Source organism: Schistocerca nitens, chromosome 3, assembly GCF_023898315.1.
Source record: "Schistocerca nitens isolate TAMUIC-IGC-003100 chromosome 3, iqSchNite1.1, whole genome shotgun sequence".
Classification (NCBI taxonomy): domain Eukaryota; kingdom Metazoa; phylum Arthropoda; class Insecta; order Orthoptera; family Acrididae; genus Schistocerca; species Schistocerca nitens.
The window spans coordinates 62285184-62310476 of NC_064616.1; the positions used below are offsets into that span (position 1 = coordinate 62285184).

The 25293-nt window shown below is 44.8% G+C and overlaps 1 protein-coding gene across 1 annotated transcript in view; it reads left to right on the top strand.

The window, feature by feature from the left end:
- Positions 1–316: 316 nt before the first annotated feature.
- Positions 317–25293, top strand: part of LOC126249073 (uncharacterized) — a 215600-nt gene continuing 190623 nt past the window's right edge. Inside the window, exons 1-2 of the mRNA XM_049950725.1 lie at positions 317–415; positions 14070–14115. Coding sequence (XP_049806682.1) covers positions 317–415; positions 14070–14115 — 145 coding nt within the window. The remainder of the gene's footprint in view (positions 416–14069; positions 14116–25293) is intronic.

A 25293-nucleotide genomic window follows, 5' to 3' on the forward strand; every position in this document is an offset into this window, starting at 1 on the left:
ATCACCCATGAATTTATTTTTGGCCTGTGAAATAATACAGTGATATATTTGTTTATTTCTAGGGTTCATCTTGATTACAAGAGAAGAATATGATTTAATCTTACCCACATATTCCCTGACCGAAACAATTTCATCCCATGATCTTGCAAACTGACTGTAAAACACAGAACTAACGTAGATAAAGGGGTAGTAAGTGACAAGACAGTCTGTATTCGTTTTGATAAATCTGATGATGGCACTCTCCCAAATGTGTCATCATCTGATACATAAAATTATTTTTAGTATGAAGACTAATGTTTTACCATTTAGTGCCAATATGGTGGCAGCTCGTGTTAGGAACTTTTTGTCTAAAGTTATAAAGTACATAAAATCTGTTGGGTATCGTTCAGTGCCTGGCATACGACCAGAACTGAATGTAAGTTTAATTAATACAGGTGCAGACAATACATATAATCTGTTATTCTTATACAAGGCAACTGTCACAGCAATTGTTTTGCTTAAATTACTTGTCTACTCTATGAAAATTTCCTTGTGTCTACAATGGTGACGTGTTTGGTAATGATGTTAACGATTCTATGTATGTATTGAACCGGGGACCTAGAAACGACGGAGAGGCTTCGTCCCGCCGTAGCCCTCAGTGGTTCACAAACCTCGTAGCAGGCCACAGCAGTCCACCCGCCCCACCGCCGCCCCACAACGAACCCAAGAATCCAGGGTTATTGTGCAGTTCGTCCCCCAGTGGACCCCCGCCCCCTCCCCCGGGAACGTCCCATACCATACGAGTGTAACCCTAAATGTTTGCGTGGTAGAGTAATTGTGGTGTTGAAAAATGGTTCAAATGGCTCTAGGCACTATGGGACTTAACATCTCAGGTCATCAGTCACCTAAACTTAGAACTACTTAAACCTAACTAACCTAAGGACATCACACACATCCATGCCCGAGGCAGGATTCGAACCTGCTACCGTAGCAGCAGCGCGATTCCGGACTGAAGGGCCTAGAACCACTCGGCCACAGCGTACGTACGTGGAGACAGTGTTTGCGCAGCAATAGCCGGCATAGTGTAACTAAGGCGGAATACGGGGAACCAGCCCGCATTCGCCGAGGCAGATGGAAAACCGCCTTAAAACCGTCCACAGACTGGCCGACTCACCGGACCTCGACACTAATCCGCCGGGCGGATTCGTGCTGGGGACTGGCACGCCTTCCTCCTCGGAAAGCAGCGCGTTAGACGGCGCGGCTAGCCGGGCGGGCTATATTAATGATTATTCGTGATGTTTTGAGTACCATATTTTTCTTCTCAAGTACATCCGTTCACCAAGTAATGTGACCTGTTTCTTCTTGCTTTCATGTATTATTTCCTTGTACAACTATTTTTACATACATACCAACTAGTGGTGCTTCACGTAAACTGTACCATGTTGATTATTCGATCATCGATACGAATACATCAGGATTTGTATGAGCTGAAGTGTCATACGACAACAGTACGCGCCGGCCGGTGTGGCCGTGCGGTTCTAGGCGCTTCAGTCTGGAACCGCGTGACCGCTACGGTCGCAGGTTTGAATCCTGCCTCGGGCATGGATGTGTGTGATGTCCTTAGGTTAGTTAGGTTTAAGTAGTTGTTAAGTTCTAGGGGACTGATGACCACAGATGTTAAGTCCCATAGTGCTCAGAGCCATTTGACAACAGTACGTCTGACGGACCGGCAACCCTACGGACGGAGAAGTATCGCACGCTTGCATACCTTCGAGGCGTCGCCCAGCAGGACTTCGACCGCCAGCGAATGTTATTTCGCAACCGATTGACGGCTGAAAGCGCTCCCAGAGGTCATCCTCGCTGGGGATCTACTTCCCTCCACCGAGTCACGTGCGCGGATAGAGCCAGCAGTATATCTCCGCTCACTGGCTATTTATAGCGGCGCAACTCCACTCATCGGCTGTTCTCCGCCGACGCTGTGAGCCATCTCACGTGCCAACTAATCCTAGCCCTTCAATTAGAGCACGGTGAGAGTCACTGCCGCGGGGCTTCGGACCTCTCCAACGCCGCATCAAAGGGCCCGCTGCTGCGAATTACATTCTCCTTCCTTCCAGTGGGAAACTTCGTTGAATTATCCTCTATATCCTGTCATCTTAATTAACTTCATTGTTTTCGCCGTTATAAGACAGAGAGTTTGCTGTTAAGTTTCGTTAGACAAAGTTTTTTGTTTTGTCTTTGTCCTGTTGTGATATAAGAAACATTTCTCTCGTTGATTTGGAGCGTGTTATTTCTTTGGCGTATCACTACCTGAGATACAGCAAGAAGTATTACGTGTCCTCAGCTACTGAGATACTTGTTTCGGCTACTCTGGAGACTGTTAATTACACAAGTAGTTTCTCGTAGCTCATCTGTTGCTATTGAGTATTGTTTAAGCATTACTGAATGTTATTTAGCGCAGGTCATTCCCGTTTTCAAGAAGGGCGTTGGACAGATGCCCTTAATTGTACACGTGTATCGTTGACGACAGTCTGTTGTAGAATTATGAAACATATTTTATGCTCAAGAATTATGACGTTTTTGGAGAACGAAAATGTTCTCTATAAAAATCAGCATGGATTCCGCAAACAGAAATCCTGCGAGACTCCTTGACATCCGTAGTGCTGTAGACCAAGGCGGTCAGGTTGATGTCGTATTCCTTGGCTACAGTATGGTATTTGACACCGCCCCACAGTGTTGCTTACTAAAAAAAAAAGTACAAGCTTACAGAATATCGGATCAGATCTGCGACTGGATTCAAGATTTCCTTGCAGATAGAATTCGACACATTGCGCTTAACGGAACAAAACCGAAAGATGTAAAGGTAATTTCCTGAGTACCTCAAGGGACAATGATATGATCATTATTGTTTACAATGTATATAAATGACCTAGTAGGAAGTGTCGGAAGCTCTTTAAGACTGTTCGCAGATGATGCAGTTGCCTACAAGGAAGTAGCAACGCTAGAAGGCAGAATCAATTTGCAGAATGATATACAGAGGGTTGATGAATGGTGCAGGCTCTGGTAGTTGACCCTGAACGTAAATAAATGTAAGGCATCGCGCATAACAAGGAAAAAAAATACACACTGTGGTACTACACTATCCATCTTGCACTAACTGTCCAGACCGAATGAAATGAGCACATAAAGTAAACAGCAGGAAAAGCAGATCCCAGACTGAGACTCATAAGAAGAATCTTAAGGAAATGCAACTCATCCACGAAAGAAATGCCTTACAAGGCACTTGTTCGACCGATTCTAGAGTATTGTTCATCTATACGGGTCACTTACCTGATAGGACTGATAGAAGAAAGAAAAAATCGAACGAAGACGGCATGTTTCGTCACGGGATCGTCTGGTCGGAGCGAGAGTGTTAAAAAGATGCTCAACAAACTCCCATGGCAGACGCTACAAGAGAGGAACTGTACAGGACGGAGAGGTTTGCTTTTGAAATTCAGAGAGAGAACTTCCCGGGAACTGTCGGACAAGATACTACTTCTTTCACACACATTTCGGAAAATGACCACCACGAAAACTTCGAGAAATTACAGCTAATACAGACTCTTACTTCCAGTAAATGTCTTCAATGTGCATGATTTGCGTGAAAAAGCCGCGATGAAGTATGTTCATTTGTTTTTGATTATATAAATGACAAAAATGGAGAATATGTTTAACACTTTCTCTTGTTCTCTGACTGTTGTGGAGGTCAAAACAATGGCCACGCAGTGATGAGACTTTATTTACTGCTTGTAGCACAGAGAAGATTTCAGTTCGTCACCCACTACTTTCCGACAAGAGGCAACTCTTACTTTCCGTCTGATAGAGATTCCAGCACGGTAAAAGTGAATAAGGATCAATTGGACGCTTTACAACACATGTTCCCTTATCTGTAGGCTTCGATTCCAATTTCGGTGTAGCTATAGGCATGCATTTCTCCCTTCGATGTTTCCCACCGACAAGTGAAATTTTTCCTTCTTGTCTGTTATGCGAAGCATCGCAGAGCTTTCGAAGGCGACAGTTCCAAATAGTGTGAAGTGAACTGTCGCAAATCACGTGCGTTACTTGTTGCATATGAGAACCGGGGCACCGAATGTAGCAACCTGGCACTGCTTCGTACAACACGTATAACAAGTACTCAATATAAACACACTATGTTCAGTGCTATACTATCCTATTCGTCTCATTCGGGATCTCGCGCTCCACATTTGCCCCATTTATTCACACGACAAATCAATACGCTACCTACATTTCATAACAAGGATTTCACTGTGATGGAAAATATGCATAGTAGATCTACAGCAAAATAATGTTCTTGATTAAATGGCTGCAAAAATGCGTTAAAGGCTCCATGTATTTATCAGTAAGTAGTAAAGGATGCAGGGAATATACACTATGTGATCAAAAGTATCCGGACACCTGGCTAAAAATGACTTACAAGTTCGTGGCGTCCTCCATCGATAATGCTGCAATTCAGTATGGTGTTGGCCCATCCTTAAACTTGATGATAGCTTCCTCTCTCGCAGGTATGTGTTCAATCAGGTTCTGGAAGGGTTTTTGGGGAATGGCAGTCTATTCTTCACGGAGTGCTGCACTGAGAAGAGGTATCGATGTCGGTAGGTGAGGCCTGGCACGAAGTCGGCGTTGCAAAACATCCCAAAGGTGTTCTATAGGATTCAGGTCAAGACTCTGCACAGGCCAGTCCATTACAGGGATGTTACTGTCGTGTAACCACTCCGCCTCAGGCCGTGCATTACGAACAGGTGCAATCGTCATCCCCGAATTGCTCTTCAACAGCGGGAAGCAAGAAGGTGCTTAAAACATCAAAAATGGTTCAAATGGCTCTGAGCACTATGAGACTTAACGTCGGAGGTCATCAGTCCCCTAGAACGTAGAACTACTTAAACCTAACTAACCTAAGGACATCACACACATCCATGACCGAGGCAGGATTCGAACCTGCGACCGTAGCGGTCGCGCGGTTCCAGATTGTAGCGCCTAGAACCGCTCGGCCACTCCGGCCGGCTGTTAAAACATAAATGTAGACCTGTGCTGTGATAGCGCCACGCAAAATAACAAGGGGTCCAAGCCCCCTCCATCAAAAACACTACCACGCCTCAACACCACTGCCCCCGAATTTTACTGTTGGCACTATACACGCGGGCAGATGACGTTCACCGGGCCATACCCACACCCTGCCATCGTATCGCCACATTATGTACCGTGATTCGTCACTCCACACAACGTTTTCACACTGTTCAATCGTCCAACGTTTACGCTCCTTACACCAAGCGAGGCGTCGTTTGGCATTTACCGGCATGATGTATGGCATATGAGCAGCCGCTCGACCATGAAATTCAAGTTTTCTTACATCCCAATTAACTGTCATAGTACTTGCAGTGGATCCCCATGCAGTTTGGAATTCCTATGTGATGATCTGGATAGATGTCTGCCTGTTACACGTTACGACCCTCTTCAACTGTCGGCGGTGTCTGTCAGTCAACAGACGAGGTCGACCTGTGCGCTTTTGTGATGTACGTGTCCCTTCACTTTTCCACTTCACTATCACATCGGAAATAGTGGACCTAGGGACGCTTAGGAGTGTGGGAATCTCGCTTACAGACGTATGACACAAGTGACACCTAATCACCTGACCACGTTCGAAGTCCGTGAGTTCCGTGGAGCGTCCCATTCTGCTCTCTCGCGATGTCTAATGACTACTGAGGTCGCTGATATGGAGTACCTGGGTGGAGCACAATGCACCAAATATTAAAAACATATGTTTTTGGGGGCGTCCGGATACTTTTGATCAAATAGTGTAACTGTGTTACATCTACGCCAAAGGGCATTATATAATAGAACTTCTGTGTTTGATCGAGGCCGAAGGGTCAGCTTCCGTGAATTTAGTTTATAGTATCGTGCAAGACGTTCAATGGTCAGAAGTGGTACATATGTGAAAATTTGTGGTTAAGACAACTAGATCTATCTTAACCTAGAAATTAACAACAAAATGTGACGTCAGTATAGAATGTAATACATATCATTCTCATAAAGTAATCGAATCGTACAACTTCGTCTAGAGTTTAGGCACAGTACTAAAAATCACCTACGAGGGCTATTCCGAAAGTAAGGTCCGATCGGTCACGAAATGGAAACGACTATGAAAATCCGATAAAGCTTTGCACAGATGTGTTGGGTAGTGTCTCTAGTATAACCCCAGTTAGCATCACGTCGCTCTTCTCATTTCTGAGCTCGCAGTGAGTGCGTAAAGATGTCTAGAAAATAGTGTCTGCCGCCAAGTACGGGGGCCTGGTGAGAAATTTCCCCTGAAGCTATGCAGCTAACATTACATAACTGTCGTGCTGTTTCGTCTTCAAGACAATTCTCAGCCGCATTCTGCAGGGGCAATGAAGATGCTCCTGCATCGTTTTCAAATGGAAATGTGAGATTACCCACAATACAGCCCGTAATTGTCTCCCTCTGAGTTTCAGCTCAGGTCACATGAACCGCTGGTTATGAAGACAACATTTCGGCACAAGACAACGAGCCGTAGGCCAGCGTAGAGAATTGGCGGAGAGCACTGGCGGCTGCCTTCTATAGCGAGGGTATGGGAAAGTTGGTACAACGCTACGATACACGTCTAAGTCGGGTCGGCGACTATGGAGATAAGTAGCTGCAAGGTGTATCTAACTGTTGCAAATAAAACATTTGTGATTTCTACCGTGGTTTCCATTTCGCGACCTATCCGACCTTACTTTCGGAATAGCCCTCGTACATGCTTATCATTTCCTATCTTGATAGTTCACTAGTGTCTTCTGCACCTGAATTTTCTACACTTTTTCTTTCTGCAGGACCTACTTAACACAAACTGAAGAAGTCTTCAAGTACAATAGCTTTGATAATAGAAACAACGGTGTGTCAGTTGCAGTACGCTGTCTCTTGCGTTAATCTGGACTGCGGAACAGACGAACATGCATGAGGCGATTTACAGATGAAAGACATTTTCCGAAACGAATTATCCAGCTCTGTAGCGAAAAAACGTATGGCCTGATGGTCTGAAGTTGTGTCATGGACGTTATTGCCAGAAACGTCTCAAATGCGACCGCTACATTAATGATGTTGAATAATGTTGAGCGATCCTTTTTGTAAATGTATTTCCAGAGCTTTATTCCTGCAGGACATTAATCGTCCACTTATTGATAAGAAATGTTCGACATCTTCTCCATAATACAGTGCGCGCTTCTTCTCTGGAATCCGATTAACTTTTCACATTACTCATTGAACGCGTGATCGTTGTTAATCAGGTTAATTGTCAGAAAAATACAGTGACCATAGCGTATGTTCTGGCTAGAAGCCTGACGGCAGCTTCTGGGTTACCATCTCACGTCAGTCTGGATACGGTCGATCTTCGAGAGGCTGAATTGCATGCTCGACGACACTCGAAGTGCAGATGCTCCCATAGAGGCACAGAGTCGCTTGGCATATGTAGCGAGTCGTCTCAGGAACAGCAGGACAGTTTTCTGTTCTTACGTGAGTACGGTTTTCTTGGAGACGGATTCTCACTCTCTCTCCATCACGTCCGCCCGTGAGACACATTAAATCACTGCAAGTGTTGTGGAAAGGGGGCTTCAGTCCCACTGTCTGGACCTGTATCATATTAGGAGCAGGTAGTGTAAAGGTTGTGTTCCATAGGGATGACTAGTGCTAAGGTACGTAAGCTGCTTTCGAGGTGCAGACTTGAGGTCCATCAGAGGGAGAATACTCCCCGACCACGTAGAGGTAGCCATATGAAAGAGTACTTGTAATGTGAGGACATAAACGTCTTGAGCGGCAAGCTCGCTGCCTGGTCTGCATCACAATAGAAAATGCACGGGACTCTCTACGCCCACGTAACTCAGCACTGCAAGAAGAGAGCATGTGTCCAGCTGTGGCATGTGCTTCTACAAGTCGTGTTTGACTACCGTATCCACAGTATGGGGAGTAGTTCTGTAGCAAGTAAGCTGCACTTCTTACTGACATTCTGTTTGTCACCAGTGGATGGAATCTGTAGGTGATAAGTGTCTCCAATGTTTAATGGCCACTTTTCCGGCACAACTTGTAACCGTGTAACTGTATAACGAGGATGCCAGGGCATCTTTCAGTGCACACATTAGCTCTGTGTCACACGTTACGTTGTGGATCCCGTAACTTTTATATAAACTGGCTGGTTGCTGTGGTGAGGCGTAGGCGAATTCTGGAAAACACCCACGTGACATAATCGACAGTTTCAGCTCCCTCTCTACATATCAACTGTCCTCAAACAGCAAGCTACACTACTGGCCATTACAATTGCTACACCACGAAGATGACGTGCTACAGACGCGAAATTTAACCCACAGGAAGAAGATGCTGTGATATGCAAATGATTATCTTTTCAGAGCATTCACACAAGGTTGGCGCAGGTGGCGACGCCTACAACGTGCTGACATGAGGAAAGTTTCCAACCGATTTCTCATACACAAACAGCAGTTGACCGGCGTCGCCTGGTGAAACGTTGTTGTGATGCCTCGTGTAAGGAGGAGAAATGCGTACCATCACGTTTCAGACTTTGATAAAGGTCGGATTGTAGCCTATCGCGATTGCGGTTTATCGTATCGCGACATTGCTGCTCGCGTTGGTCGAGATCCAATGACTCTTAGCAGAATATGGAATCGTTGGGTTCAGGAGGGTAATACGGAACGCCGTGCTGGATCCCAACGGCCTCGTATCACTAGCAGTCGAGATGACAGGCATCTTATCCGCATGGCTGTAACGGATCGTGCAGCTACGTCTCGATCCCTGAGTCAACAGATGAGAAAGTTTGAAAGACAACAACCATCTGCACGAACAGTTCGACGACGTTGGCAGCAGCATGGACTATGAGCTCGGAGACCATGGCTGCGGTTAGCCTTGACGCTGCATCACAGACAGGAGCGCCTGCGAAGTTGTACTCAACGACGAACCTGGGTGCACGAATGGCAAAACGTCATTTTTCGAATGAATCCAGGTTCTGTTTACAGCATCATGATGATCGCATCTGTGTTTGGCGACATCGCGGTGAACGCACAATGGAAACGTGTATTCGTCATCGCCATACTGGCGTATCACCCCGCGTGATGATATGGTATGGGATGCCATTGGTTACACGTCTCGGTCACCTCTTGTTCGTACTGACGGTACTTTGACAGTGGACGTTACTTTTCACATGTGTTACGACCCGTGGCTCTACCCTTCATTCGATCCCTGAGAAACCCTACATTTCAGCAGGATATCGCACGACCGCATGTTGCAGGTCCTGTACGGGTCTTTCTCGATACAGAAAGGTGGTTGTTCTGGGTACTGATTTCTCAGGAACTATGCACCCAAATTGCGTGAAAATGTAATCATGTGTCAGTTCTAGTATAATATATTTGTCCAATGAATACCCGTTTATCATCTGCATTTCTTCTTGGTGTAGCAATTTTAATGGCCAGTAGTGTATATTGCGTGTTATCTTGGCGTCAGCATCATGGGTGTTGATGAGCTACGTCTCGCAACTCCGTCCACAGTCGGACAGTTAGCACCAGACATTAGTTCATAACACAGCATGGAACGAAATGTCAAAACTGCTTATCTTTCTGCGTTCCTCTTTCAAAGATTTCTTACACCTGGTACGGTAAGTGTACCATTCTTTTATTGCAATAAAACCGAGATTTGCACCGCCAGACTTAGAAACTGAGGAATGACAGTTTTTAATTTTTATAGTACGTTTGGTAGATCTCACTTCCAGTGCTACAGCTTAAGAGGAAACAGATATTTCATTTTAATTTAGATAAGTGTAAACTCACCCACGAGCAAGTCCGAATATTATCAATGCGTTTCTCGTATGAGATTATAATTATGATAATTTTTTGTCGGATCAGTTCTCAATTTGCTTTCAAAATTACTCTCCTTTCATTCATTTTGGCTTTGTAAGCTCTCTTCTCTCAACAAGGGTTAAACGTCGTTCATTTCTGTGGTGTTTTCCATGCTTGCGAAGCAACTTTCTGGGCTACTGAACCACTGAGGGCTTTTGCTATCTCTTACAACCTTGCTCGACACATAAATGTCTGAAACGTATCGTATAATACCTCTGGATTTTATCTTTTAATACCAACAACTGCTGTCTCCACAGATAATCTGTAGTGATACGTGTACTTACAGAGATATGAATTACTGCTTAAAATTTATGACCAGTACAAACAGGTCGCTTCCGGAGCATCATAATAGAGTTAAAGATTTTGTATGACACCTTATCGAATCAGAACCATTCATACTGAACCAGCGAAGTGTGGTTTCTGCTGTTCTTCTGGGCTGCCAGAGGTAAAATCGAAAGGGAATATGTATCACTTTGATGGTTGCTGTTTCCCTGTGATGGAGACAATCGTTTGAAAAAAAGTGAAGAAAGTAATGTGGGGACTGACGACCTGTCGACACCAAGTTCACTATAGATGGAAAAATATCCAGGCTGGAGAAAAGTGGGACAAGAAATCGGACCGCCCAGTTACATGTGATTATAATGTCTGTGGTGTTTACTTCTTAATTATTTACCGAGACGATATTCAAATTAGACATGTTCATGTCTGTGATATTTCTGATAGAGAGATTATCATAAAAAATTATAGCTTCGTCGTTGAGTGGTGGTAGGAACGTGAGTGAATCAAGGCTTGTACCTTTCTGTGGGAACATTGCTCCCGTTGTAGCGATCAATACGTTGGCAATGAACGCAACAGAATGGCTTGCCCTGCCACTCACCGCAAAATAAACTAGCAGAGTCATTTACTGTTCGAGTACTGGAACTTATTCACGAAATCCCTAAAGACTGAAACAGTAGAATTAGCTGCAAACTACACCATTAAGCAGTCCTATGAGCCGAATGCAGCTGTTGAGAAAGCAGACAAACCTGGATACAGTCTTAGAAAAATACAGTCTTTACTGAAAAAAAGCTTTTAAGCTAAGCACTTGTGATTAAGTAGAACCATTTACGTGTCTAGATTTAGGTGCAAAAGTTCCCACTGGAGTTAAAGTTCGACCAAACGTAAAGCCTGCGTTGTATGCAAACCATTTTTTTTTTCGTTATCTTCATATCTGCCTCTGTTCACGCTTAAAGCAGGCCATAACGTTGTTTAGTATTGCTCTGATGTCGGGCAAACTTAAATGATCCTTCATAAAGGTGTGCGAATCTGCAAAAACTCGACAAATCTGTTAACCAACATTCTGCTCTTCCATTTATTTCCAGTTTTTGAAAATTCTTTTGGAAACAGTGTTTTGCTAATAGTCTTGTCATTAAGGACAGACTGCACTCCAAATGAATTAGAAGTTTCCTTGAAGGTCACAGCTCCATTGCTCGGTAAAGAAATTACTGTCTTTGGTAATTAAAAATGTAATAGGCAACAATGAACAAATATTTTTAACGATCTATCAGCACCAAAAATCAACAAGTTGGTAGATTATTTGAAAGCCTCTCTCGATAGCTCCTCTCTCCCTTCCACACGCACACACATACACACACAGCCGTACACAAACACACAACCAGACACACACACAAACAAAAAATACGTGTGCACATTATTTTCTTTCCCCGGTGAAATTTGAGTGCGCGTTGCCGTCTCACCTGTTATTGTTTTAATATGTATTTATGTTTCATGTGCGATTTGCATATGAAATCCCATGCCACTTTCCTTGATGTTGACCTCGTCCTCGCTGAGGGTCAACTACACACTTCCGTTCACAATGAACCCACTAAAAACTACAGTACTTACATTTTGAGATTGCCATTCTTTCTATGTCAAACGTTCTGTCCCATACACCCTTGGCATTCGACGCAATCGCGTTTTTCAGATATAGACCCTTCACAGCAATACACACCATTCCCACCTCGGCCTTTACTGAACAGACTAGCTCAAAAGCAGATTTCCCGGGCCATCACACCCAGTCCTTGTACTGCTGATTAAAAAGAAAAAATGTCTTACGAGTACACGTCTCGCCAGTCAGTATTATCCTGGTCTTTACTGTGTTAATTAGTTACGTCGACAAGGCTGTGACTTCCTAAAGTGATGTGCTCAAATAAGGTCCATTCAGCTATCCTTGTCAGACACCTTCTGTACCACGCGTGTGGCCGTTTCCGCTCTAACACTTGTCCTATGCACCCTCCTTCTACCACCTACTCTAGCCCTGTAACTGGCGAAACACATACTATCAAAGGGAGTGCCATTGTGAAAAGGCACATGTCGTGTACTAGCTGTTATTTAAACACTGTTCTGCCTTCTACTTTGGTATGACTGCCAAGACGTTATCAGTTAGGATGAATGGGGTGTACTGACAACACGCAATATTGTGTTGCTCTAAGACATGGCAGTCGTCACTTCGTTGCCTGTTTCACCGCACGTGCATTTGGTATTTTTCCCAAGACACTAGTTTCTCAGAATTCCGCAGGTGGGAACTGGCGTCACAACATGTCGTTGGTTCTCGCCAATCACCTGGCCTTAATTAACGTTTATTATTTTCTTGAAATTTCCTCGGTTTCAGCACTTCTTCATTATCTTTTAGTTTTCTATATCACTTATTTTCTCACCTGTCCACTTTTCCCCTCAGTCTCATCCCTTCCACCTATATTCCACCTTTAAGCTCTCAGGTATTCAAATCTCGCCCGGTGCAGTCTACAACGATCAGTCTTTCTTTCTCATCCCTTGCGGTAAGTCTCCCTTGACCCAGGGTTATGGGCCACTTTTCCGAAGTATCCCCGTTTTCTAGGCCTTGTCAGTCCTTTTCCTTCATCCCTCTTCCCTTCCCTTCAACCGTTCTGCCAAAATAAGGAGCCACCGCCACAAAATCTTGCACATTTCTTTTACCTTTATATGTGTTTTCTCCTGCCGCCACCTGGTGAGTAGATTTTTATGCATCCAGCTATACTACCGTATGTGTGAATATACCGGATGTTTTCCTATACTCGTTCGCTCAACTTTGTTAAGAATGAAGACCTACTGCCACTGATAATGCTTATTAATAAATTCATACGAGAGTGTGTGGAAATACTGAAATAGTGTCTTTTCAACCAAGTCTAACATGTAATCACATAACCGACATTTCAACAACCTTAAAAATACTGTGATACGTATTACTATTTCACGTGTGTGATTAGTTAGTTAATTTCATTTTCCATTTATCAGTGGCACGATGTCCTAGATGCAGTGTAGACCAAGTCAGATCCTGGTGTCGTTCACTTAGCTTTTCCTGTGGCATCTGGTCTACACCCGTACACGATTTTACTTCATGTCTAGCCCTAATGAAGTTCCTTTGCGTCTGCTGTATACTATTTTGTTGTAATTGTTACTGAAGTTGCTTTCCTTCCCACCGATTTACCGTTTTATCTGATCTCCACACCTAAAGGAACATTAAGTGCGTAAATTTAATCTAGATGTGTTCGGAGCTTGAATGCCTTGCTGCACCTTTCTAGTCATTTTTTGTTTTAGAATACGACTTGCATTTTCCTCCGGGAAAATTGCGTGTCCTTTTCGTGCAGGATGCTTCAGAAGAAATTGTGGAATTTTTTCCTCTTGCGTTCAGAAAATCCTGCCAGCCGTTTTAAATATTTGTACTCTTCTTCGAAGTGTTATGTGCATTCCAGCTAAAAGCTCCTTGACCAGTGTTAAGACCGTACTGATGCTCCGTCTCTTCACTAACCTTGCTGTCGTAGCAATGTGAAACTCCAACAAAGAATTTTATTCGCACGTTGCAGCCTTTGATGGTTGGCTGTCTGTATTATCCAGCCTACGGTGGGGCGGTTCCGGTATCAGTGTGCTGGCGCAGCACGCAGCACGGCGGGCTTCAGCTTACGTTACAGGTGTCCGATCGGTATGCGATGACGTTTGTCCGGCTGGCATGCTGATCGCTCCTACCCCAGCGAGCTTGGCGTGTTGGAGGCTTGGCGCCACTGCGCATGCGTGAACCGCTGCCCTCGCACGAGCAACTCGACACAGCGAAACGGTGGCATTCCTCGTGCCGTAAACGCGCTTTCGCAGAGACGGAGGGCGCGCTATTCTGTTCGCTACTCCGCCCCGCACAAAGGTGAATATCGCCGCACGCACAGCTTTTTGCATTATTTATATCACAATTCACGCACTTACGGCACAAAAGCACCTTTACCTCTTGGTAAATAACACAACACTAACAGTGGAATATGCGTGCTCTATTGACGCACTGCTTTTAGCGAGACCTTGACAACCATCACGACCTCTCTTAGATATTCCACGTAGCAGCACACGATATCAAATGAGCACTGTCCGTTATACGTGGGTACAGAGTAAGCGTACGTAGCTGTTTATTGATGGATTGATTTGCTCTTTCGTCGTACCCAGAAGCTGCGTTTTTGGCCTCAAGGACATTACCACCAAAGAATGAAGGCCGAATCTCTTGACAACTTTCTTCACGAAGAATTTTAGTTCGAGGAAACCTCCACACTGCCGTCCGTGAACGATTCCTACAATATATTTGTTGACAGTATACAGTTTTCCATAATTCCATATACTAACTCCTTGGATAGGCTCGAAGCGGAACTGATTTTCATGAACGTACTGTTTCCATGCTACAAGAATGAATATGTAAAACATTGTTTACATTCATCCGTTAATCAGCTGATGCAACTGTTTAAGAAAGCTTGTGTCTCATGAATGAAATGGGTGATTTCGATACCTTGTTCCACGGAATAAAAAATATATCTTTGAATTTGCTATCAGATGTTTTGTTTTTGAGTTACGTCTGATTCATTTTTACAAATCTTTGATAATTCTAGATAATTGGAAAGAGAACTCTTGCATCTCGTGTTGTATTTTGTGTGTATGACAACAGTCATCCAACATATCTGTACTCGACTTCACTTGATATCTTATTTTTAGGTCCGAAATGCGTTGGCAGAAACTCTCGCCATTCTCATTGATCTCTACTTCGATACTTATATATGAGAAGTTCCAGTGAGGTTGCGCAAATTGGAGTTTTAAAGGCAAGACACGTCCTACACTCGTTTATTACATCATATGAAAAGCTTTGTACCATGTGGAATCTGAAGAAACTGCACTCAATCTTCCCTAAAAATTTCCCAAGCCCTTCTTTCAGCTGAATTCTGCGTGTGGTTGAAATTGTTGTCGCTCATCGGTTTCCCTATGTGAACCCTACAGGGATCCTTCCTGTGACCATTGTATAACTTGGTCTTGAATAATTATCGGCATGTGTGAATCCAATTCCACTATTATCTATCGCCTTAACACAAGTTTTCTTCATGTCAAGACTTATGTACTGACGGTAAATAATAATTTACTGCATTCATATGTGATTTGTGAACTACATCTTTATGGTTTTTAATTTATTGTTCTTCGACCTGACCATTCCTTTCAGGGGTAATGCTTCATCCTTGCCCTGTTTCCCATTTGCAAAGAAAGTAAGAATACTTTATGAAATAAAGTTGTAGCCAAGCACAACAGCAATAAATTTTAAGTAGTCGCAAGCATTTCATTTGTATTCGTGGTATTCTAGTTTGTTTACCAGAGGTTTTCTTCTCTCATGCATTTGTTTCACATTTCCACAGTATATAACTACTGATCGTTCGCCCAGGAGACGTGGAGACAGAAGAACGCATTGTTTTACATAGAAGTACGGAAACAGAACACTGGTGCAGATGTACCTGTTTAAACCATCGATTACATACCGCCCAATGCGTCTCATAGTCCTAGTACTATCTACTTCTTCCCTTTTCGTTAGTTCTTGTAAAGATCCGAGAAGTAAATCCAATGTATGAAACAGTCGGAGGACATATAGCTACTCCCAGTATTGATAAAAACTAAGAAACAAATTAGTCTGGTAGTTCTCGTTCTCAAATACTGAGAAATAACAAAAAATTACTTTTAATTTGGTTATTTGCGAACATAATTTCAAACTGAAACATTATTTATTCGTTTGACATCTATGTAATTAAGCGTCGGTGGTACTATTTCAGATCTTAAAAATTAAGTATTAGACCCCTCTATCTATGTGTAGGCAAGGAGCAAAAGTAAAAGGAACAACTACGGACTATTAATACAGTGTTTTAGTTGGTACAACACGTATCACAAAATAAGCGCTAGTAAAGGTCGATCGGTTCACCATTGCAGTCATAACTTTAACAGGATGAATAGAAAACATCATGACAATGTTGTTCAGCAAGACGAAATTTTTCGTGATAAAACCCCTGTTCGGAAGTGCATAGTTTGGGTCCTGTTTAGTGTCACAGTTTGAAAATGGTGTTGTTAAATTTTGATATTATGATTACTTATGCATCCCATTAGACAATCAGTGTAGTGCGGACACACGATCACGGTTACATAGCTGAGTTGTGCACCAGGGCAGTAACTTTGTTGACAGCATTACGTACCAAAACGTAACTATTGACGTGACCGATAAGCTACTTGCATATAGCAAAGTTAAAAGCGGAATTGTGCGAATGACTGTATGCAGAAAGTTTTCCTAAGAAAAATATTTTGTATCATTCGACGTTTGGATCAGTTCGAGGAAGACTAAGAAATACTGGGAAGTTGCAAGTACATATGGACTTTTCCGCCAGGAGTATTTCCGGAGCTTGTACGTATAGCAAAGTGTGGGCTCTGCCCTTGTTACATTTTACTGTCCATTCAGTAGACGCATGCGGTGTAGACAGATTTACTGCCCTTGTGGAAAACTTTCTGAATACTATATCATTTGTATTTCTGCCAAAAATGGATGATGGCCATCCATGCTCAGTTCGATTAGTTGCCTTTGAGTTGGACATTTTGAGATATTTGAAGGGGAACCGGTATCCGTGAAGTTGCGCCAAATTTGGGCACGTGTGATGCTAACATAAGAAGTGATATTCGTGAGCAACAGCTACATCCATATCATCTACAGAGACTATAGGCAATAGTGGAAAACCTCCTTTGTCAACCGCTGTGCGCGCCGTGGTGGCCGAGCGGTTCTAGGCGCTTCAGTCCGGACCCGCGCGACTGCTACGGTCGCAGGTTCGAATCCTGCCTCGGGCATGTGTGTGGTGTCCTTAGGTTAGTTAGGTTTAAGTAGTTCTAAGCTCTAGGGGACTGATGACCTCAGATGTTGAGTCCCATAGTGCTCAGAGCCATTTGAACCGTTTTTGTCAACCGCTGTTACCGAATTATACACTCCTGGAAATGGAAAAAAGAACACATTGACACCGGTGTGTCAGACCCACCATACTTGCTCCGGACACTGCGAGAGGGCTGTACAAGCAATGATCACACGCACGGCACAGCGGACACACCAGGAACCGCGGTGTTGGCCGTCGAATGGCGCTAGCTGCGCAGCATTTGTGCACCGCCGCCGTCAGTGTCAGCCAGTTTGCCGTGGCATACGGAGCTCCATCGCAGTCTTTAACACTGGTAGCATGCCGCGACAGCGTGGACGTGAACCGTATGTGCAGTTGACGGACTTTGAGCGAGGGCGTATAGTGGGCATGCGGGAGGCCGGGTGGACGTACCGCCGAATTGCTCAACACGTGGGGCGGGAGGTCTCCACAGTACATCGATGTTGTCGCCAGTGGTCGGCGGAAGGTGCACGTGCCCGTCGACCTGGGACCGGACCGCAGCGACGCACGGATGCACGCCAAGACAGTAGGATCCTACGCAGTGCCGTAGGGGACCGCACCGCCACTTCCCAGCAAATTAGGGACACTGTTGCTCCTGGGGTATCGGCGAGGACCATTCGCAACCGTCTCCATGAAGCTGGCCTACGGTCCCGCACACCGTTAGGCCGTCTTCCGCTCACGCCCCAACATCGTGCAGCCCGCCTCCAGTGGTGTCGCGACAGGCGTGAATGGAGGGACGAATGGAGACGTGTCGTCTTCAGCAATGAGAGTCGCTTCTGCCTTGGTGCCAATGATGGTCGTATGCGTGTTTGGCGCCGTGCAGGTGAGCGCCACAATCAGGACTGCATACGACCGAGGCACACAGGGCCAACACCCGGCATCATGGTGTGGGGAGCGATCTCCTACACTGGCCGTACACCACTGGTGATCGTCGAGGGGACACTGAATAGTGCACGGTACATCCAAACCGTCATCGAACCCATCGTTCTACCATTTCTAGACCGGCAAGGGAACTTGCTGTTCCAACAGGACAATGCACGTCCGCATGTATCCCGTGCCACCCAACGTGCTCTAGAAGGTGTAAGTCAACTACCCTGGCCAGCAAGATCTCCGGATCTGTCCCCCATTGAGCATGTTTGGGACTGGATGAAGCGTCGTCTCACGCGGTCTGCACGTCCAGCACGAACGCTGGTCCAACTGAGGCGCCAGGTGGAAATGGCATGGCAAGCCGTTCCACAGGACTACATCCAGCATCTCTACGATCGTCTCCATGGGAGAATAGCAGCCTGCATTGCTGCGAAAGGTGGATATACACTGTACTAGTGCCGACATTGTGCATGCTCTGTTGCCTGTGTCTATGTGCCTGTGGTTCTGTCAGTGTGATCATGTGATGTATCTGACCCCAGGAATGTGTCAATAAAGTTTCCCCTTCCTGGGACAATGAATTCACGGTGTTCTTATTTCAATTTCCAGGAGTGTATGTACAGCGCTACATGGCCTCCAGCCCAAAGTACCAACTTGGGCTGCTTTTGACTGATAAATGCATGTCCACTGTAAACTCGCACAACACTCATATCTGGGCAAACCAAAATCGACCTGCGCAAATGGTTAGACGTGAACAACGCATGATTCGTGTGAACCTACCGATTAGGCTAGTTTGTGATCAAGACAGTGGACTGTTTCTGATGCCACCCAGACTCGAAGGGACAGTTTACCCTATATTTTAGAGTACCGTGCCTGAATCGGTAAAAACTAAACCCTTATAGGAGCACTTTGTTTCCCGTCCGTTCTTTCGTGTGTCTGTCTTTCTGTCCGACTGCTAAAAACCGCTTTTCTCATGAACGGGTGGACTTATGAAGTTGAAATTTACGCCACATACTAATGTGTACGGTCCCTTGGCGGTGTCAAAAATTGAAACTTCTAAGTCAGTCCAGTCAAAAGATACGGCCTTTTATGTCACATATTTTCATACTCGAAATATCACTCATCAAAACCTATAGGGTACTTCAAGTTATCTATAATCACGAAATTTGGGAAGAAGTACGGCTTCACATTACAACGAAAGCAACTAAAGAAAAAAATTTCTAGTTATATCACACGAAAAATTTTTTTGCCATTTGTTACCCTACTGTCCGTCCGTGTGTTAAAACCCCTATTTCTCATGAATGGGTAAACGTATCAAGTTGAAATTTATTTCACGCACTTAGGTCAAAGATCCCTTGGAGGTGTGATAAATGCAATCCTATAACTCAACGCAGTAAAAAGATACGGCCGTTTATGTCACATATTTTGATATTCGCGATCTCTAACATTAAAACCAACATGGTACTTCCCGTTGACCTACAGTCATGAAATTTAGCAGGAAACAAGGTTTAACAGTAAAAGCATAGTAAAAAATCCGGAAAATTAATTTATAAGCCAAAATTTTTCCTTTTTTCATTTGTTATGTGACTTCAAATTTAAAATTACAACATTCTCGAAAGTCTTGGAATTCCCAGGACCTATATTTTACTAGTATCAACATCGATATCGTAGATGTTCTCGATTCCCGGAATGGATGAACTGTCTGTATAGATAATTAAGTTTGTACGAAACCCTTATAGTGCGAGGTCTACTCGCACTGAACAATTTTTCTCAAAGCTGTTCTTCCTATACTATTGGATATCATTTCACTAATGTCATCCTCACACGAGACGTGTTTCTCATCGTGAAGCGTGTCAGATGTGGTTTTCATCGTGGTTGGTGCACGATTCGAAACGAGCTGGCACATCACTCGCTACACGCACCTCATCGTGATTTGTGACCACAGCGCTCTCTTGCGGCTGTTGGCAGTGTCTGGCTCGTAATTTAATGATTAAAAACCGCGTTCTTCATGAATCTTCAGTGCGCCATTGCATGAAACCGCATACTGTCATGACATGCAACCTGTAACATGTAAACAACTAAATTTAAAAATTCCCAAACCATAAATACTACATTTCTCGCCATTTTATTGCAACAAATCGTACCAATAAAGACGCGCTATCCAGACATGCTCAATGCGCTGGTGTTTTGAAACAGTATATATATTCATAGGTCGTAAGTTACAAAATAAAATTCATCAAATATAGACTTTAACTGCCTACGACTTAATTCAGTATGGCGTTTCCTGTATTCTGCTTGTGACGTAGAAAGCGATTGTCCATCTCCTTGGCTACGTTCCTCTCCACGTAGCAGAAATATGACTCATTTATTCACTCTTTCATGCTTGACAGTTCTCTGGAACGCAAAATTCCGAGTTGTGACGTCCTAAAATTCGATCAGCTCCCAGTCAACGAATGTCTTCACGTTAGGTGTGAGGAGGCCTTAGGGGTTCGTCGGGTAAAGTAGCTGCAGAGCAACAGAGGTCCAACTCACTTTGATGCACATGTCAAAGTATCTGGACGTCATTTACCGAGATCGATGTAATGATAAACGATTCCATGGCCACCAAGGTCGCTAAATCTTCCACTTCTTGACTGTCGGGTATCGAGACTACTCCTGCGATCGGGTATCGACACTACTCCTGCGACAGCAGACGAGGATCTTGTTGCATGAATCAAGTACCGAGAGTATAGCCGCATGCATTTCACCACGTGTTTCCGTCACTGCACTGATGATGTATACTACGCAGTTAAGTTGTACACCAAAATTTTGAACCCAGTTTGTAATTTTATGCAAGGTTCGATGCTCGTTTTGGGTTTATTAATGAAATGGGTAAGGCACACCCATCACCACCTACATCTGCATCCATACTCGCCAATTCACTATGAAGTGCATGGAAAAGGGTATCTCCCATGTTACCAGTTATTAGTACTTCTCCCCATTCCATTCACGTCTGAAACAGGGGAAGAGTGACTGTTGAAACGTCTTTGTGTACGCTGCAATTATCCTATTCTTGTCCTCGGGATCCCTACGGGGCTATGCGTTGGGGGCTGTAGTACGAGGGACTTTCAACAACTAATACAACACATTTTTCGGTCAATTTTGTTTCAGAAAAATTTTAATCTTGTTAGCGACGTACTTAAACATTTCCACGCAATCTCACATAATTCACGTTAAATAACTGCGCTATAAACGGCCTTCAAAATATAATTTGCTCCTAGTGTGTGTTCCAAGCAAAGAGCACTTATTGGATTTACTCAAGCGGGAAATGAGACCATCACAAATATTCACAGTCGCTTACAGAATGTCTACGGATGCGGTCAGTGAATAAAAGCACGGAAAGTCGCTGGGCGAAACGTCTGTCGTCAGTAGAACAAGGAGAAGGATATCTGTCTGATATCTCACTCGCAGACTGGCCGCACACAGTGTGACGCCTGCAATGTTGCAACGTGTGGGCACTCTTACTCGGGTGATCGAAGAATGACGATCAAAGAACTCAGTGCTCAGCTTGACATCTCTGTTGGCAGTGCTGACATCTACATCTACATGGATACTCTGCAAATCACATTTAAGTGCTTGGAAGAAGGTTCATTGAACCATCTTCACAATTCTCTGTTATTCCAATGTCGTGTAGCGCGCGGAAAGAACGAACACCTATATGTTTCCGTACGAGCTCTGATTTTTCTTATTTTATCATGGTGATTATTTCTCCCTATGTAGGTTGCTGTAAACAGAATATCTTCGCATTCGAAGAAGAAAGTTGGAGATTTGAATTTCGTGAGAAGATTCCGTCACAACGAAAAACGCACTTCTTTTAATTATGTCCACCCTAAATTCTGTATCATTTCAGTGACACTCTCTCCTCTATTCCGCGATAATACAAAACGTGCTGCCCTTCTTTAAACTTTTTCGATGTACTTCGTCAATCCTATCTGATATGGTTCCCACACAGCGGAGCAGTATTCTAAAAGAAAACGCACAAGCGTACTGTAGGCGGCCAATAAAACGCAGTCGTTGGTTAGCCTTTATTAGTCGATAAACGACGGCGTCATCTAAAAACTGCCTAAGACGGCTGCTCAGATTGTCTCCCAAATCGTTTATATAGATAAGCAACAGCAAAGGCCTATAATACTAAGTTGGGTAACGCTAGAAATCACTTCTGTTTTACTCGATGACTTTCCGTCCATTACTACGAACTGTGAGCAGCTCTCTGGCAGGAAGTCACAAATACAGTCACATAAACGAGACGATATTCCATAAGCACGCAATTTCACCACAAGCGGCTTGAATGGTACAGTGTCAATAGCCTTTCGGAAATCCAGAAATACGGAATTAATCTGAAATCCTTTGTCAATAGCACTCAGCACTTCATGCGAGTAAGAACTAGTTGTGTTTCACAAGAGAGATGTTTTCTAAATCCGTGCCGACTGTCTGTCAATACACCGTTTTCTTCAAGGTAATTCATGATAATCGAACTCAATTTACGATCCAAAATCCTGCTGCATAACGACTTGAATGATATGGGTTTGAAATTTAATGGATTACTCCTACTACCTTTCTTCAATATTGGTGTGACCTGTGCAGCTTCCCAGTCTTTGAGTACGGATCTTCCATCGAGCGAACGGTTGTATATGATTGTCAAGTATTGAGCTATTGCATCAGCATACTCTGAAAGGAACCTAATGGGTATACGGTCTGGACCAGAAGACTTGCTTTTATTAAGTGATGTAAGTTGTTTCACTACTCCGATGATATTTACTTATACGTTACCCATGTAGGCAGCTGTTCTTGATTAGAATCCTGGAATATTTACTTCGTCTTCCTTTGTAAAGGCATTTCGGAAGACTGTGTTTAGTAACTCTGCTTTGGCAGCACTGTCTTCGATAGTATCTCCATTGCTATTGCGCAGAGGTGGCATTGATTGTGTTTTGCCGTTAACATACATCACATACACTACGCGATCGAAAGTATAAGGACGCCCCCAAAAACATACGTTTCTCAGCTTAGGTGCACTGTGCTGCCACCTACTGCCAGGTATTCCATAACCGCGACGTCAGTAGTCATTAGAGATCGTGAGAGAGCAGAATGGGACGCTCCACGGAACTCACGGAATTCGAACTTTGTCAGGTGATTGGGTATCACTGATGTCACACGTCAGTACGCGAAATTTCCACACTCCTAAAAATCCCTAGGTCCACTGTTTCGGACGTGACAGTAAAGTGGAAATGTGAAGGGACATGTACAGCACAAAGGCGTAAAGGCCGACCTCGTCTGTTGACTGACCAGGCGATCATTGTAGGCAAAACCACCCCTTCCTTCCGCCTCCTTGAGTTCTACATCACCATCTATGGCCGTCCTATCACCCTCACTCCCACCCTTAAGTACCTTGGCGTCACCCTCGACCGTCGCCTCTCCTGGACTCCCCACCTCCGGACAATCCAAGCCAAGGCACGCTCTCGACTCAGTCTCCTCAAGCTCCTCTCCGGCCGTACGTGGGGTCTGGACCCCTCCACCATCCTCCACACCTATAAATCCCTCATCCGCCCTATCCTTTGTTATGCCCATCCGGCTTGGATCTCCGCCCCCCCTCCCTTTTATAAATCCCTCCAAATCTTTGAACGCCATGCTCTCCGCCTCGCCTATCGCATCCGTCTCCCCTCCCCCACACGGATCCTGTATGATGTCATCCCCTTCCCCCACCTCCTCCTTTTCCTTGAAAGGATACGGATCCTGTACACCTCCCGTAAACTCGACCCTCCTCACCCGCTCGTCTCCCCGATCCTCTCCCACCCCCGCCCGCTGCCGCACCTGTATTCCCACGTCCCACCCGGTCTCCATCTCTCAACCCTCCTTACCCTCTCCCAAGGTGGCTTCCGCCAGCTCCCCCTCCCTGATGATGTCCTCCTCCCCTGCATCTACCCCTCCTATCAACTTTGATCCTCCCCCCCCCCGCCTCCTGTGTCCTTTCCTTTAGGCACCCTCCCTCCCTCCCTTCCCTTCCCTTTCCTTTCCCCCCTCCCTCCTCCCCTCTCCCCCGGGCTTCCCCTCCCCCTTCCTCCCTCCCCCTCTCTCCTTTGCCCATGGCATCTCTGCTCTCCCCTCTCCCATTCCCCTTCCCCTTTCTCCTCCTCCACCTCCTCTCTTGGCAGGTCCCCGGACTCGTACACGCTCAGTGAACATTCGCGCGCCGGAGATCATCGCCGTCAGTGTTTCGTGTGTGTGCCTTCGTTTGTGTGTAGTGTTGTTCGCCGTCACGCCACCACCGCTCACGTGCCGTCGCCATCATCCATGTTCTGTGCACCGTGTCGCCTAGTGTTAGTGCTGTTTCTCGTCCAGCGTGAACGGCTCCATGTTTTTTCGATTTTTAGTGTCTACATTTTTTGCCCACCGTTTTTACTGTCTACTCTGTGCCACCTTTATGTACTACTTGTTGTCAAACTCAAGGCTGAAGAGCGGCGTATTGTGCTGCTGACAGCCCGCCTTTGTATAAGGTGTTTAAAATCACAATAAAGAAAAAAAAAAAAGTTGACTGACAGAGACCGCTGACGGTTGAAGAGGGTCGTAATGTGTAATAGGCAGACATCTATCCAGACCAAAACACAGGAGTTCCAACTGCATGAGGATCCACTGCAAGTATTATGAGAGTTAGGTGGGAGGTAAGAAAGCTTGGATTTCATGGTCGAACGGCTGCTCATAAGCCACTCATCACGCCGGTAAATGCCAAAAGACGCCTCGCTTTGTGTAAGGAACGTAAACATTGGACGATTGAACAGCGTAAAAACGTTGTGTGGAGTGACGAATCATGGTACACAATGTGGAGATCCGATGGCAGGGTATGGGTATAACGAATGCCCGGTGAACGTCATCTACCAGCGTGTATAGTGCCAACAGTAAAATTCGGAGGCGGTGTGTTATGGTATGGTCGTGTTTGTCATGGAGGGGGCTTGCAAACCTTGTTGTTTTGCGTGGTACTATCACAGCACAGGCCTACACTGCTGTTTGAAGCACCTTCTTGCTTCCCACAGTTGAAGAGCAATTCGGGGATGGCGATTGCATCTTTCGACATGGCCGAGTACCTGTTCATAATGCGCTCCCTGTAGCGGAGTGGTTACACGACAATAACATCCCTGTAATGGACTGGCCTGCACAGAGTCCTGACCTGAATCCTACAGAACACTTATGGAATGTTTTGGAACGCCGACTTCGTATCAGACCTCACCGAC